Genomic DNA, 15,744 nt, shown 5'->3' with positions numbered 1-15,744 from the left:
GTGGATGGGACATTGGAATGCACAGGGTGCAATGCATCCTGGTTGTTGCACATCACACCTGTCAGTTACATTCTCAAAAATAGATGTACACTTTGTATTAAACCTGAAAAACCAAACACATGCACAGGAACAGAATCTGTTGTTTGAGGATGTGATGGGCCTGTTCATCATCAACAGTTCTCATAACAAATTCATTTTTACATGTTTACTGAAGATTCTGTTCCAGTGTTTCACCTCAGCGTGTTGTTCTGCTGCTGTTGTATAAATGTCACTGTGGAAACAGAAACACTATGAACAGTAACCAGGAAGAGATTTGAGGGCTATTTTGGTCACTGTAAAAATAGTTAGAGTGAAACGTCTTTATTTTCTTCCTCCTCTCTGCTTTCACTGCCTCAGATGAAGCACAGAGATCGTTTCTGCAGACAGTGTCTCCCTCTGTTGGTCAGGAGAGATAACTGTGTAACGGAGGAATAAACACATCCAGGGTCACTGGGGGTCGGAGCCAATCCCAGCATGCAAGTGGGTGAGAAGCGGATCCCACCTGGACAGATCAGCAGCCTATCACTGGGCTGACACACAGGGAGACACACACTCGACATTACGTCATCACACTCTGACGTAGTGTTAAGTAGCCGTCACCTCTGACTCCGCCTCGATGTCTTGTTGTACCAATCACGTGTTGACATGAGGTGGCACTAAACGCCGGAAACATTGTTTATCCCAGGAAGCTAAGCTAACAGGCCCACTAACCCGAGCTGGTCACTATTTGCAGCCGAGCAGCAGCTTCTCTGAGTCCGCAGAGTTTCCGAGGTGAGTCCGATATGCTTGCTCAACAAGCGGAGTTTGGCTGTATGGTAGAGACTAACACGTCGATTTATTATTAAGCTACATGCTAACAAGAGCTAGGACCTGGCTAATACTATCTAACTACTGTTTCTTATCAGACGTTCGGCTGAAACATACACAGCTATTCTACTAAAGTATCTGAAGCAAAACAAACATTTCCAACAAGTAGACGGAGCCTATAAGCTAGGTGGCTAATTCCAATGCAGTTAGTAAAGAATTCTTGCTAAGTCCGTTTTAGCACATTTTAGTAAGTAGTCGGGACCGTAACTCGACATTAGCAATTCTCGAGATTACACTGAACATAAATGGTTTTATTACAGCAAATTTACTCAACATTAAGAGTTTAACTAGCCCGTTTCTGTTTCGTGAAATAGACGGTCTACATGTAGTTTGGTTAGCAGTTTTGTAGTTAGTTAGCATTTGCTTTAGTTAGCAAACATGTGTCGTACTGCTGCAGCTGTGTCTGTTAAAACACAGCAATAACACACACCAATATCAAAACAATAATATCACACCAATAATACCACAGACTGAATGTTAGTGGGTGGTTGACTTTATTGTGTTCAGTGTAAAAGGAAAACGTTATTAGGAGCTGCAGAGCTGTTGCAACATTGACACAACTGTTCTGAGCTGCCCCACCCCATCTACACAGTACACCTCATAATAACAACAATTGGCTTTTATTGCTAAATATCCATGTTGTTAATATTAAAATATGAAATGTTTAGCACATTAATTCCCCAAGTAGTGTGTCACTTCGTTTTCCTACGACCATAGGTTGACAGGATTGTTTTACTACGACCAAATGGATGTTGTGGTTATTTCTTTAATTCACCAAATAACCAAAATTTGAAAGAGAAGGTTGATCTGAATGAGTTAACACATGTTGGTTGAAGGGCTGCAAATGATAAACGATTCTGAAGTAGAAACCGTGAATACACCACAGATACACTACAGAACTACAGTTTACCTCTTTGTACCAGTGTTTGTGTTGTCCCTGTCAAATAAACAAATGAAGTCAAACGTGTCTGACGTCAGCTGTGTTGGTACCAGTTTCCGGTGTCAGGAGCCAGGATGAGTCTGCAGTGGACGGCGGTGGCCGCGTTCCTGTACGCTGAGGTTTTCTTCGTTCTGCTGCTCTGCATCCCCTTCATCTCACCCAAGAGGTCAGTACTCACCTGTCCGGCTACAGTTTAATAAGCACTGACGATTAGAGTGGACTGTCCATAAGCTTTGTCACAACACTAGAAAATGTGGTCCTGTCACTTACCTTCACAGAAAAAGCTGCTTTAAATGGCAGGAAGAGAAAATAAAAGTTTTGATTTTATGTTTCTGAAAACACAAGATCTGATGTGGATTCATCGTATGAGTGGAAACAGCTGTTTATAGCAGTGTCTGGATTTTAGTATTATAAAAAAAAAATCCTGCCTTCTGCAAAGACCATGATGATGTAACTCTGAGCATTGATTTAAAGAGTCGAGGGCAGGCTCTTCTCAACCACAGAGCAGCTCTGCATGACCATGTAAAAAAGAAAAAATCATTAGAACTCCTGACTGGAAACCAGTTATCACCAGTTAACACAGAACAGAGATGGCACTGATATCTGAGCAGGTTTGCCTGACAAAACAAAATCTCACATTAATGATAAACAGATGAGTGATTTTTTTTTTTTTTTTTTTTTATATATAAAGTAAATTTGTCTGCATCTGGATTGAACCTCATCTGCACGTTAACCCTGTGAAGCCTCAGTAGTAGGCTTATATATACTGTTCTGCTGCAGAACATGCTGGTGATCTGTGCCTGGCCACGCTGACATTAAACCTGATGTTGGTCTGAGCTGCTGTTGGTTTTTATACATATTTATTATTAATATGTGGCATATAAAAGCTATCCACAGCTTCCAGTGTCAGTATAACAGGACATGTCACATGTTTATTTGAAAGCTTTGTTGCCGTTTCCTTGTTGAGGTGTGATTGTTGCATCATGTTGGAGGCGATCAGACATGATTAACTTACTGATTACAAAGAACTGATAGTTTAGAACAGTGATAAACCTGTTTTCGTTTACATCATGTTCAGTCCAATTAAAAGCCACTGTGGAAACATTAGGTCTGACTCTCTGTGGCTGTTATGTGGATGCACCCTTTGTCGTGTTAGTTTGGGCCACAAGATGGAGCCACAGGTCTAGGGTCACTATAATGTTGTACTCAGTGCTGTGTCTTATTGTGCTACTTGTCTGTGTTCTGATGGTTCCGGGTTTGATCCTCAAGGTGGAATAAGATCTTCAAGTCTCGTATCGTCCAGGCCATCGCTCTCTATGGAAACACTTCATTCATGGTGGCCATCGCCATCCTCATCTTCCTGCTCATCGGTATGTCTGTGATTCCAGACTAGTGGTTTTTGACCATCCTGGAACTGAAAGTGCGTGTGGACTGCTGAACATGTAGAAATGTAGGATACAGACTTTCTTTTGTTGTTCTGTGTGTGTTTGCAGATGCATTTCGTGAGGTGAGGAAGTACAGCGTGACGGACAAGGTGGATCTGAACAACAACCCGACAGCCATCGAGCACATCCACATGAAACTGTTCAGAGCTCAGAGGAATGAGTACATCGCTGGCTTCGCCCTGCTGCTCTGCCTGTAAGACACACTGACAACATGCATCCCCAGGCCCCTTCTCCTAACCTAACCTAACCTTGACCTGATCCTACCTCTGATCTGGTCATAACCTGAACCCTAAAGCCAAATTAGCAGACAACACAGACACAGCAGCTCGTTGAACACACAGAGTGTAAGTCACAGGAATAGAAACATGCTGGTAGTGGCTGTGTCTACAGCACAGCACAGCACAGCACAGCACAGCACAGCACAGCACAGCAAAGCAAAGGAAAGTCATGGCTGTGAGCTCTGACCCTGTCCATGCTGTACTGAGGGGTCAGTGACCTCTGAAACCTCCATCCAACCTTATGCTGCTCTATCACTACTCTGTTGCATTTTTTTTAAATCTTCATTAGGTGAGTGTCTGTGGTCAGAATGGGAGGGTGGATGGATGACCTGAGTGACTGCAGCCTGTGTTTAATTCAGGTTCAGGTTGTATTAGTGATAGTTGTAGGTGATGGGTCTGATGCAAAGGCTTGCAAAACTGGACGTGTCTAACACACATGCAGATGTGCTAACACCCACACAATGTCAGGCAGAGTGATCTAAATGCAGAAGAATTTTACAGTAGGATGGAAAGAATGAGCAGCTGTGTGGTTTTGTGTGTGTGTGTGTGTCCACTGACCAACAGAACCATGAGTTCAGAGGCGTGGTTAGTGGCCTGGTCCTTGATTGGCCGACTGATCAGACTGGGTCAGATTTGAATTGAATCTGATTGGTCACAGCGCTGTGGTTTGTTGCTATTGAAGAAGAGCTTATTGTTGGGTTCATTGCATTCTCTTGACCTCATTTGTGTTTTTTTCTGACTTGGTTCATTGTTCATTCAAGTCCTCTGACAAACTTGTTCAGGTTTGAATCCCAACGTACCACAGCGTTAATCAGTAATGCTGACAGGTCTGTGTTATCGGTTACAAGCAACAAACTTGAGAGTTGTGCGGGTTTGACAATTCCAGATTGACTTACAGTTGGTCTGAATGGAAATAAAAAGTGGAGTGTGACTACCCTGTGGTAGCAGCTGCAGCGTGGGATCGGCCGGGTCACTGTTGGTGTCTGTGCGTTGCTCAGCAGCTGATGTGTGAATAACCATAGTAGTGCAGCATGTGATACAGCAGCTGCACTTACGCAGAGTACGTGAACAAGTGCTTCAGCATTTAGACTGAGTCCTCGTCAGACATCCTCCTGTCATGTGGGGCAGTGATTCAGGAATTTCCATCCTCGGCCTAGAAGGAAATGTGGAGCACAGGTTTGTGGAAAAGATGAAGAGCTGGCGGCTGCACAACTTTTCAGGTCTGGGCAGAAGCTGATGGCCGTATTTGGAACTGAGAGTCTCCTACAGACATGTCTCAGACTGGAAAATACTTTTTTCATGTCCCAGTAATAAATTACTGCAGTGTAGGTCAGTGTTGGAAACTGTTTGTATTTCCCTCTGGCGTTCTTAATAAATGTCTGTGGTGTTTGCAGAATACTGCAGTGCAGACAGAGCAGCAGTGTCACAGGAGAGGCCGAGAGAGCTGCTTCAACCTGTTGACACACACTCCAAAACAGAAGAAACTAGAGTTGAGACACACACACACACGAGAGGGTTGATGGAAAACTTTGTAATCTTGTACGCAGATTCAAAGCAACCCTGAATTGTCCCCACCAACAAGTCCTTATGTGTCTTCTTCCCCCACATACTGAAGTTTATTCTGACCCAGACCAAAAGCGGGTTCATCTGCAGCTGAAAATAGTTCTCAAGTAATGACCTCCTGTTTGTTTGATTAAAAACCACAGGGAGCAGTTGCTTTAGGAAACTAAGTTTCTAAAAATGAAACTGTCTGACGAACCAGAGCTTGGAACTGAGCCACAGACAAGAAAGTGCTGAGAGACAGACTAACAGTTTTGGATTTGTTGATGGTAAGACAGTTTAATAGTGCTGAAACATTAACTTTATGTTGCTGTCACTGTTAAGAATCCTTTGTACGCTCCTGACTGTTTACTGTGGAGAGTCACAGTGTTTACCTTGAGTTGGCATGTCCTGACTTCAGTCACTGCATTTGAAAACAGTGTACACTCATAAATTTTGGTCAACACACAGCTGGCTCCGGCACCCAGAGAGACTTGGCTGCAGTGATGTGGAAATTCTGCATGTTGGCTTCCAGGTTTTATCGGCAGAGACAGGGTGTCCGCGGATCCTTAAAAAGTCTTAAAAAGTCTTAAATTCCATATTATAAAACTAAGGCCTTAATTAGCATTAAAATGTCTTAAATTCGGGTTTCAAAGGTCTTAAAATGAAATCTAACCGACCCCATAAAGAAGATTTTATTTTCACCTTGAAATCAATTTGAAAGCCTTTGGCGTATTTGTTACGCAGAACGAAATAGGCAGAACCAACTAAAATACGCGTTTGAGGGGAGTTCATTTAATACATGCTTTCCGGCAGCTCGTGAACTGCGGGAAAGTTTCAGCATTAGTCTTTTGCCATGGGTAAATGTAAATTTAATGACAATTGGTTACAAAACCCTAATTTTGCACCGTGGTTAAGTCCAGTTAGTGGCAACGTGTTCGAGGTCCGGTGCAGGCTGTGCAAAAAAAATTAAAACTCGGAACAATGGGTAGGAAAGCTTTGGAGACCCACATGCGGTGTGAATAAGACAAAGTGGCTGCGGAAACCTGTCGGAAAATACCTGGCGTTTTATTTTTGTTTTACTCAATAAATCAAACGGTGTGTAAACAGTTTATATCAATAAACAGTGTGTTATGGTAATTGGTTGTATTGTGGGATGTTTTATTTTATTTCTAAAAAAAATTGGTCTTAAATTTCATTCTGCGTGGTATTAAAAAGGTCTTAAAAAGTCTTAAATCTAGCTCTTAGAAACCTGCAGATACCCTGAGAGATCAGTTTGTGGTGCTTTTAGGTATCTGATGTTTCATGTTCATTGGACCCACAGTGTCCCTGTGTAAATGATATTATGTATTCTTTTTGGTTTTTTTACCGGCACCAGTTTTTTTATCTGCGGGATTAATTACATCTTTTACTGCTGATGTTGCACAGTTAGCCCAGCAGACTCTGGCAGGTTGTGTAGCTCCAGTCTGTCTGTAGTGTTAAAAAGTGTACTTTGAAAACCTGCAGAGACTCCACCAACATGATCTTTGACGGTCTTTGTGAAAAAGGATTTGTATTCTGTGTGGTAACCCTGGTCTCTGTGTGGAGACAATCAGGTCAGAGGTCAGAGGAGTGTGCAGTCATATGAAAACACCAGACTCGATCTTTAATCAAGGCAGTGAAACACTTGCTGACTGACCTTTGGACTTACAAGAATGGAAACAGTTATCCTGTGCATTTGCCCCTCCAGGCCTGTGCACCCCCCTGCAGGCCCCACCATTACCTCATAGCATGTAGAGCAGTTCAGCAGGAACTGTGTGTGGCTATATTAGGATGTGTGTGATGTTTGACAGGTGATTTTGCTGTCAGAGACACACACAGGTGTATGCAGACGTGCTGCAGCTGATGCAGCAGTTCCAGGTCTCAGGTGGTCTCGGGTGGTCTTTGTTGTTGCTGATCTCACTGAGCTGTTTCTGTCACTGTAGCCAAGAGTGGTCTGTTTGTAGAGCTGGTGCTTCAGCCTGACAGCCTCAGGTCCGCTTCAGTTGCTTCGGTCAAGTTGCTGAGGAGGGAAAGTTGATTACTCATTTTGTTCTTTTTGTGTGTGTGTCTGTGTGTGTGTCTTACTGAGTCCAAATCCCATCCAGAGACTGACAGCACCAATGAATGTGGTGTACTCAGAGTAATGTGTGTGAATCCAGAACCTGGTTTAGCTTATTGATCTGTGCCGTAGACCTCCATTGTTGTCCAAAAAAAAGTCGACTGGTCATTGCCAGTAATAATCAGTCAAGAGGTTGCCTAAGAAGCTGGAAGACATCAGTGGATTGTTGAGCTGTTGCATATTAAAACGTTTCGGGTAGGATGCTCAGTCATTTTGCTCTCTTGTAGGTTACACTGTCTGAATAGTTTTTGTGTGTGCAAAGCCAGGATGGTCTTCCTGACTATTTCGCCCTAAGTTTGCGGTGTTGGGGTTTTCTGCATCTATTTCTGCATTGATCCTACAGTTTAAAAAAATAACAATCTGACAAAACAGTCTGTGAGAAAATCGGTAACAAAAAAATATATATTTTTCAAGATGTAGTTGCAGCCTTGCATGTCTCCTGCTCTTTCCAAATATTCAGTTCAATCAGTTTATGGTTTGACCGAGACAAGTTGCTGTTAATAACGGTTTCCTGTGAAACTGTCAACTGTCAAAATATGCACTAAATTTCCAGTGAATGTGCTATTTGAGGTCATGTGCTCCAGGCTGATTTCCTGTACTGTGGTTTTATAAGTGGATTTAAATAAAAGCTTTATTTCTTTCTCTTCTCTTCCCAGTGGTTGTGAGCATGTTGACCATTGTTGTGTGTTTGTGTTGCAGGTTGCTGCGTCGTCTGGCCACCCTGCTCTCTCAGCAGGCCTCGCTCATGGCCTCCAACGAAGCCTTCAAGAAGCAGGCAGAGGGTGCCAGCGCCGCCGCCAGAAAGTACATGGAGGACAATGAGCTGTTGCAAGAGGTGACACACACAAATAAAATACTGGATTTCATCATAATTATGTGAGAAGTAGCTTTATGATAAGAACAGTCCCTGAGCCTCGTTCAGTCTGGATGTCTGTCCGTAGAAGACTTTGCTCAGTGATTTTATTCCCCCCTCCTGAGCATTAACTGCATAAATGTTTCCTATGGGGTTCAATTGTCACAAGTCACAACCGATATACATGATTGAATGGAGTGAGCGTTCCTCTGGTGCATATGCTATCTATTTATATTCTGTTCCTACATCAACCCAAGGAAGAATGACACCAGAAATCCCTTTTAGACTGACAAAATTAATGCATAAGCCCAGTGTGTGAGGGAGCAGGCACGTCTACAGGGTCATCAGGTGGGCACCCTCTCAACTATGATGTTCCGTGTTTCTGTGGTGGCTACATTTTTCGGATTGAAGTGTAGCAACAAAATAAACAAAGGCCCAACAATACTGTGTTCATTCAGTCCCATGTCCTCTGTCTTTCACTTCACCGGCATCCTGAACAAGAAGTTTAGTTCCTGAGCAACACGGTGCAGATTTTTTTTCCTCCCTCCTCCTGTGGCTCCATCCTGTCTGAACGAGGCTTCAAACACGTTTCTTCACAAACCCGGCCTGTGTGTGTTACCAGCAGGGGGCAGCACTGGTCTGAAGCTGCTCAGCTGAACACAAACGCTGGAAATATTCACAGAGCAACACGTAACATACTGTCTCATTGACAACGTGGACACTCTCTCTCCCACACACACACACACACACACACACACACACACACTGTAGTAATCTGACCAGTGTTTGTCCTGGGTCAAGAGATCACAGAGTCCTTCGCTGCTAAAAGGAGAAATTGCTTCATCTGCATGTGACAAGCATTTGACCCACCCCTCCCTTAAACACACACGCACAGTTGATTTGTGGTGTTTGTTTGGTTCAAAGTGTACCTTTGCGGAATTATATGCAGCTTGAATTCATTTGAATGACATGCAATATTTTTTATTGACCAACCTCTGCTCGGCATATTTTTCACAGTGGCTTTCACCACTGCCTGGAAGTTTTCAGCAACTGTCCTGTCTTTAATCACACCCATCACAGACTCTTTATGAAATGTTCGATTGATTCATGAAGTTGGGTGGAAACAGTTTGTGTCACAGATGCTGGTAAAGGTGAGTGTATGAGAGGGCGTCTCCTGCCGCACTGGTCCTATACTGGCCATTGGCCTACAGCTACTTCTCTTTACTCTGAGCTTTTACTCGACTGTGAGTGTGAGTCGTTAGAACCAAGAATTTATAATGAGATGAAGCAGCGAAACCTGCAGGATCATGGCTCATATGCACTAAGCACATGAAATGTCAAGTAGCCAAATTAAGGCCCGAAACATACATCACACAAGTACGCAAACAACAACTGTCACGACTGACTCAAACCATGACAAATCACAGGAAGAGACACCAGTTTCCCCCCTTGCAACATAAATATAATTCGGCAAAACAAATTACTCAACAAAATCCAAAACTGAGAGGAGTGAAGGTCTGTGGCATCAGTAAATGCGAGAGGCTGCACAAGCAATTAAGTTTTTAAATTCTTGGTAGTTGATAGTCAGTTTTGACTGGATATCTCAATTAGACTTATCAGCATTAAATTATTGTTCATATCTATTTAGTTATGTATATACATATATATTGCCAATGTAAATCGTCAAATGGATGTGGGAGTGTATGTTGCAAACATACAGTGGGTACGGAAAGTATTCAGACCCCTTTTAAATTTTTGCTATTTGCCAAAATCAAAGTTCATTTTATTTCTCATTAATGTACACTCAGCACCCCATCTTGACAGAAAAAAACAGAAATGTAGAAATTTTTGCAAATTTATTAGAAAAGAAAAACTGAAATATCACATGGTCATAAGTATTCAGACCCTTTGCAGTGACACTCATTTAACTCACATGCTGTCCATTTCTTCTGATCCTCCTTGAGATGGTTCTGCTCCTTCATTGGAGTCCAGCTGTGTTTAATTAAACTGATTGGACTTGATTAGGAAAGGCACACACCTGTCTATATAAATGACCTTACAGCTCACAGTGCATGTCAGAGCAAATGAGAATCATGAGGTCGAAGGAACTGCCCAAGGAGCTCAGAGACAGAATTGTGGCAAGGCACAGATCTGGCCAAGGTTACAAAAGAATTTCTGCAGCACTCAAGGTTCCTAAGAGCACAGTGGCCTCCATAATCCTCAAATGGAAAAAGTTTGGGACGACCAGAACTCTTCCTAGACCTGGCCGTCCAGCCAAACTGAGCAATCGTGGGAGAAGAGCCTTGGTGAGAGAGGTAAAGAAGAACCCAAAGATCACTGTGGCTGTGCTCCAGAGATGCAGTAGGGAGATGGGAGAAAGTTCCACAAAGTCAACTATCACTGCAGCCCTCCACCAGTCGGGGCTTTATGGCAGAGTGGCCCGACGGAAGCCTCTCCTCAGTGCAAGACATATGAAAGCCCGCATAGAGTTTGCCAAAAAACACATGAAGGACTCCCAGACCATGAGAAATAAGATTCTCTGGTCTGATGAGACCAAGATTGAACTTTTTGGTGTTAATTCTAAGCGGTATGTGTGGAGAAAACCATGCAGTGCTCATCACCTGCCCAATACAATCCCTACAGTGAAACATGGTGGTGGGAGCATCATGTTGTGGGGGTGTTTTTCAGCTGCAGGGACAGGACGACTGGTTGCAATTGAAGGAAAGATGAATGCGGTCAAGTACAGAGATATCCTGGAAGAAAACCTCTTCCAGAGTGCTCAGGACCTCAGACTGGGCCGAAGGTTCACCTTTCAACAGGACAATGACCCTAAGCACACAGCTAAAATAACAAAGGAGGGGCTTCGGAACAACTCTGTAACCCTTCTTGACTGGCCCAGCCAGAGCCCTGACCTAAACCCAATTGAGCATCTCTGGAGAGACCTGAAAATGGCTGTCCACCAACGTTCACCATCCAACCTGACAGAACTGGAGAGGATCTGCAAGGAAGAATGGCAGAGGATCCCCAAATCCAGGTGTGAAAAACTTGTTGCATCATTCCCAAGAAGACTCATGGCTGTACTAGCTCAAAAGGTGCTTCTACTCAATACTGAGCACAGGGTCTGAATATTTATGACCATGTGATATTTCAGTTTTTCTTTTTTAATAAATTTGCAAAAATTTCTACATTTCTGTTTTTTTTCTGTCAAGATGGGGTGCTGAGTGTACATTAATGAGAAATAAAATGAACTTTTTTGATTTTGGCAAATGGCTGCAATGACACAGAGTGAAAAATTTAAGGTGGTCTGAATACTTTCCATACCCACTGTAATTTCCCCACGGGGACAAATAAATACAACTTGAACTAGTGGTGTGTGAAGAAAAAAGATCCCAAAGGTGTTAACTTTTTAAAAAAAAAAAAAAAAAACCAACTAACCTGAGCCTCTACTGCCTGCTCGGTCTCCACTCCATTCTGATCTCTGTTGCAGCTGTCTGGAACTGGGAAGACGTGCTGCTTAAGGCCATCAACAGCAATGGGCCCAGGTGCTCCAGCTCACCCAAATGATGATCAGCTCACCCAAATGATGATCTGCCCACCTATTGTGTAAAACAGAACAAACAAGTACTACCAAACATAGACAGGGACTGTCATACAACAGCTGGTCCACCGCGCCTCCCTGATGAACATAGTAAACATTCTTTTGTGGGCCAGTTGAGGTGATCAGGCTCAGTCCACAGGTAGAGGTATCAGCCATTTGAAGCGTAGAAACTTTCCCTGACAGAAGGCAGAACTTTACTGCAGTTACTCAGATTGACGTGCGTGCGTGTGTGTGTGTACTTCCACATTGTGAGTTACAACAGTGTTCACATGGAGACTAATATCCCACTAGTAATGAGAAGAACAGCTGATCAGAATCGGACTGCATCACGTGACCACGTCAGTGGGAACAGAAATGATCCAGCCCAGTCAGGAGTTTCCATTGGGAATGGTGGGGGTGTAAACCTTTTAATAATCTGTTCAGTAGGAAACTGAACTGGCTATGGAAAAACTGAATCCCATTGTTTCTCTCTTATTGGAATGAATAGCTTTGTTCTGCTCATGTCTGCCCCACGTGGGGGGAACATTAGGGGATGGGACGAGTTTCTGGAACTGAAAGAAACATGGCAGCACCAAAACCAAATTGGTCTTTGACTGATACCCTGTTTTTGTTGGAGCCTTTCAAATATTTCTGGATTGTTGAACACCTTGATGGATGAAAGACTCCCAACAACCAGGTGTTCAAACAAGAGTTTGAGAAGATGAACGAAGCCAGAATCCACACAACCATCGACCCACTTAACTTCTTCTGTTATATTTCCTGAAGGTTAAACCTCACTGCAGGTGGAGCCACTTTACACATGTGAGACAGTTTATTCAGAAGACTGTAAACACACATTGGTTCAGTCGGGACAATTAAGGTGGAATCTCTGATCACAATGACTTCAGTAGTCACAGCTGCTGTTACCATGAATGCCTCCACCAAAATGAAGCAGCATCGAGCAGAAAGAAGTTTGTTTTATTTTGGCAGCATTGATGTCAGCATGTTGGCCTATCATGTATACACACACCTTCCTGGCGAATGACTTGGCCGTAACATGTATTTCGGCTCTGAGCTTGAGATCATCACAGCCCAAGATAAAACTGTTGAGCGCTGCAGTTCTGTCTGCGAGGCTTACGACTGTGCTGCTTTTTGGACTCAGCTCAGGTTTAAACACCTAAATCTGCTTGTCCAGTTGGACTTCCTGGTTTCTGTTTCACCCCTTCACCCCACACCCCCAACAACACAGCCCCCTGTGTATTTGTAATGACCAAAACTAAAACCGAGCCAATACTTTTCCTCTTCAGTTGAGATCATGTATTTATTAAAATGGGCAAAAAAAAAACCAAACACTCATCCAGCAGAAAAAGCCCTGACCCTGCAGCCAGTTGTTGGTTTTCAGTTGTTATTTCAGAGCTGCATGTTGACTTGAATGTGTAGCTGCAGTTTAAGATCTGACGCTCTGCAGATGTTTTACTCTGTCACGGGGGCAACACGTGAAGTGGCTCAGAGTTTGTGACTCCACTTAAAATAGAAATGAACAGAAAAGCAGAACATTAGACTGACAGGAGTTTCCACAATTACTAAAAAATAAAATTATTTACAGCTGCTGAACACAAGTATGTCTCAGATGTCACCCACCAGCCAATCAGGAAGCAGGATTTTGTGTTGCCAGAGTAGAAAATACTCCAAGCAGCTGTCACCGGGGTCAGGCCCAAGGTTAGGTGGCGTTTGGCATGGGCACCTGTTGATCCCTGAATGTGCAACTGAATCTGGTGCAGGGACCAGTGTTGACTGAATCAGACACTATCAGCATATCACACGATACATTAAGATGATATTCCAGGAAACAACATACTATGAAAAATACGTTATGTTTACACACGAGAGGATTCAGCCCCTTCACTCTGCACATGCTGTTGTAGATTTAGATTTCAAAGGATCAAATTCACTTTTAGTGCATCAGTTTACTCAGTACCCAACAACACGTCTAACATGTTAGACATTTTAACAAATGCACTAAAAATCAAAAACTAATATCTGGGCTCCGCTACTTCCCATTTGCTTTCTCCTTTGAGATGTGTCTAGAACCAGACTGGAGTCCACCTGGGACAAACTGTGATTGGACAGAGTTTAGAAGGACACACACCTGTGTATTTAGGCACCAGCTGTGTCTGTCAGAAGACAGAGAGACACTGAGGAAAAGGCAGATGACAGCTGCTCAGTGTTTCCAAGACATTTCAGATTCAGTATCTACACTCACGTTTAAAACCTTGAGACACTGAATCATGTTTAACACAATCTCTCTCTGTTTTCTGCTTTGACAGAAACTGCATGAGGCTGGTATAGAGGTGCCGGCGGCTGAGAAGAAGGGAGCAGGACCCCAGGAGGAGAACCAGAGTCTGAAAGTGGAGGTGAAGACCCTGAAGGAGGAGTTGGACACCACCAAGAAAGGTAAGGAGAACAGACATGGAGGAGGCGAGACAGGACAACGAAGTTGAAAGTTTGCTAAAGATTGAAGCTGAATGTGACACTGTTGACGTGCGTCATGACTGACCCGTGCTGTCGCTGACGTTTTTCAGCTCTGCAGAAGTCGGAGAGCGACGTCCGTGCGATGAAGAAACAATCGGAGAACCTGGCGGTGGAGTATGACAGACTGCTGGACGAGCACAGCAAGCTGCTGGTAACACACACTCACTGGGCTGGGAATCTGCTCAAGTCAGGGATCAGGTCTTGGTGTCATGATCCAATGCAGAATCCATTCACGATTCTCAATGGACTCCTATCCTTTGAGCAGCAAAATCAGATGCTGGAAAGGGTCATTTACAATACAAGTGTCTGGTACATTTTGATCTCTGGTGATCAACACACAGTGTGAGTGTTTGTGGTAAAAACAGAAGCTGGTGTGTGTTGTTGTTACGTCTGCAGCAGTGGAAAACAGCCTGTCTGCTGCAGAGCTGATACCAGACAGAGCCAGCAAACAGTTCCTAACAAGTTGACAGCTGCTTGTATAACCTACATACCCATAACAATATGTTAATGTCCCAGTAATGCCTGTGTCTGTAAACAGAAATATCAAATAGTGTTTGTCATAAAACAGTGTAACAATCATGTAGTTCTGCAGGCTTAGATGTTTTATACCCTGTTCTCTGTCTGCAGGCGAGCAGTGACAAGAAATCAGACTGAGAAAAGGTGGATGCGGTTTCCAGCTTCTTATCTTCATCTTGATCATCTTCACCGTCCTCAGCAAACAGTCTGCAGCTTCTGTATCCACCTTGCCGCCCTGCTCTGTGATGTGATCGGGTCAGCTGAGAATCCTGAGCTGTGATTGGTTCATTGGACTGTCAGAATTTATTAGAAGATTAAAAAAACACAGTTTACGTTTTTTTGTTTTTGTTTTTGTTTTTGTTTTGCTTTTTATTTTGAGTTTTCCTCCACTTTACTGTTTCCTAGAGTCCATTTCCTTTTCGGATCTTTTGAAGAGCTGAGTTAAACGGTTTTCTTCATAATCTTTAATCTGATCATTCCCTGAATTTCCTGCATAGACGAGTTTCATTCCAAAATAAGCGGTCCAATTAAAAAACTGTAAAACCTAGCCTTCTGGATTTCCAGCTGAGGTGAATGTTTTGTACGTTATAAGTGCATTCAACAGAAAAGCCTTCACACAGCTCAGAGGAGTCACCTACTGTAAACTGAAAGGCTGGGTTAATTTTAAAGGAAGACAGCCTTGTTCAAGCAAAAACGAAAGGTGTGAATCTGTCTACCACATTACTGTGGTTTGATCAGTCATTTGAAAACAGGATCCTGTTTTTTGTTTGAGTGTTAAGATCCCGCAGGCATTATCCAGCCCATTTTCAATCAAATAAACAGATGGAAAATGTGACTGGAACACACGTCCAGCATTTGGTTTAGCTCAGTCTCAATAAACACATTGGTGATTTTCTGTTTGTTATTTTTCAAAAATGCCCTGGGTTGGATGCACGTCACCATGTCCACATTCAGGTGAATGTTTTCTTTGTCCTCACCTCAGTGATTTTTCTATGTAAAGGTGGTTGGGTTGTGTCTG

The 15,744-nt window shown here is 43.2% G+C and overlaps 1 protein-coding gene across 2 annotated transcripts; it reads left to right on the top strand.

Annotated features, from left to right (window-relative positions):
- The first annotated feature begins 654 nt into the window (after positions 1–654).
- On the top strand, positions 655–15,621 carry bcap31 (B cell receptor associated protein 31). Of its 2 annotated transcripts, none has more exons than XM_026333429.1 (8): positions 655–810; positions 1,900–2,012; positions 3,116–3,216; positions 3,340–3,484; positions 7,948–8,083; positions 14,006–14,132; positions 14,261–14,361; positions 14,838–15,621. In XM_026333429.1, the coding sequence occupies exons 2-8, from the start codon at positions 1,921–1,923 to the stop codon at positions 14,862–14,864; spliced, it is 729 nt and encodes a 242-aa protein (XP_026189214.1). In that variant the 5' UTR covers positions 655–810; positions 1,900–1,920; the 3' UTR covers positions 14,865–15,621. The 2 variants fall into 2 exon arrangements, with proteins under 2 accessions (XP_026189214.1, XP_033181210.1); XM_033325319.1 differs by having other exon boundaries at positions 658–810; positions 1,896–2,012.
- Positions 15,622–15,744: the final 123 nt, after the last annotated feature.

This window comes from Mastacembelus armatus, chromosome 7 (assembly GCF_900324485.2).
Source record: "Mastacembelus armatus chromosome 7, fMasArm1.2, whole genome shotgun sequence".
NCBI lineage: Eukaryota > Metazoa > Chordata > Actinopteri > Synbranchiformes > Mastacembelidae > Mastacembelus > Mastacembelus armatus.
This window is presented reverse-complemented; position numbering and strand designations above follow the sequence as displayed.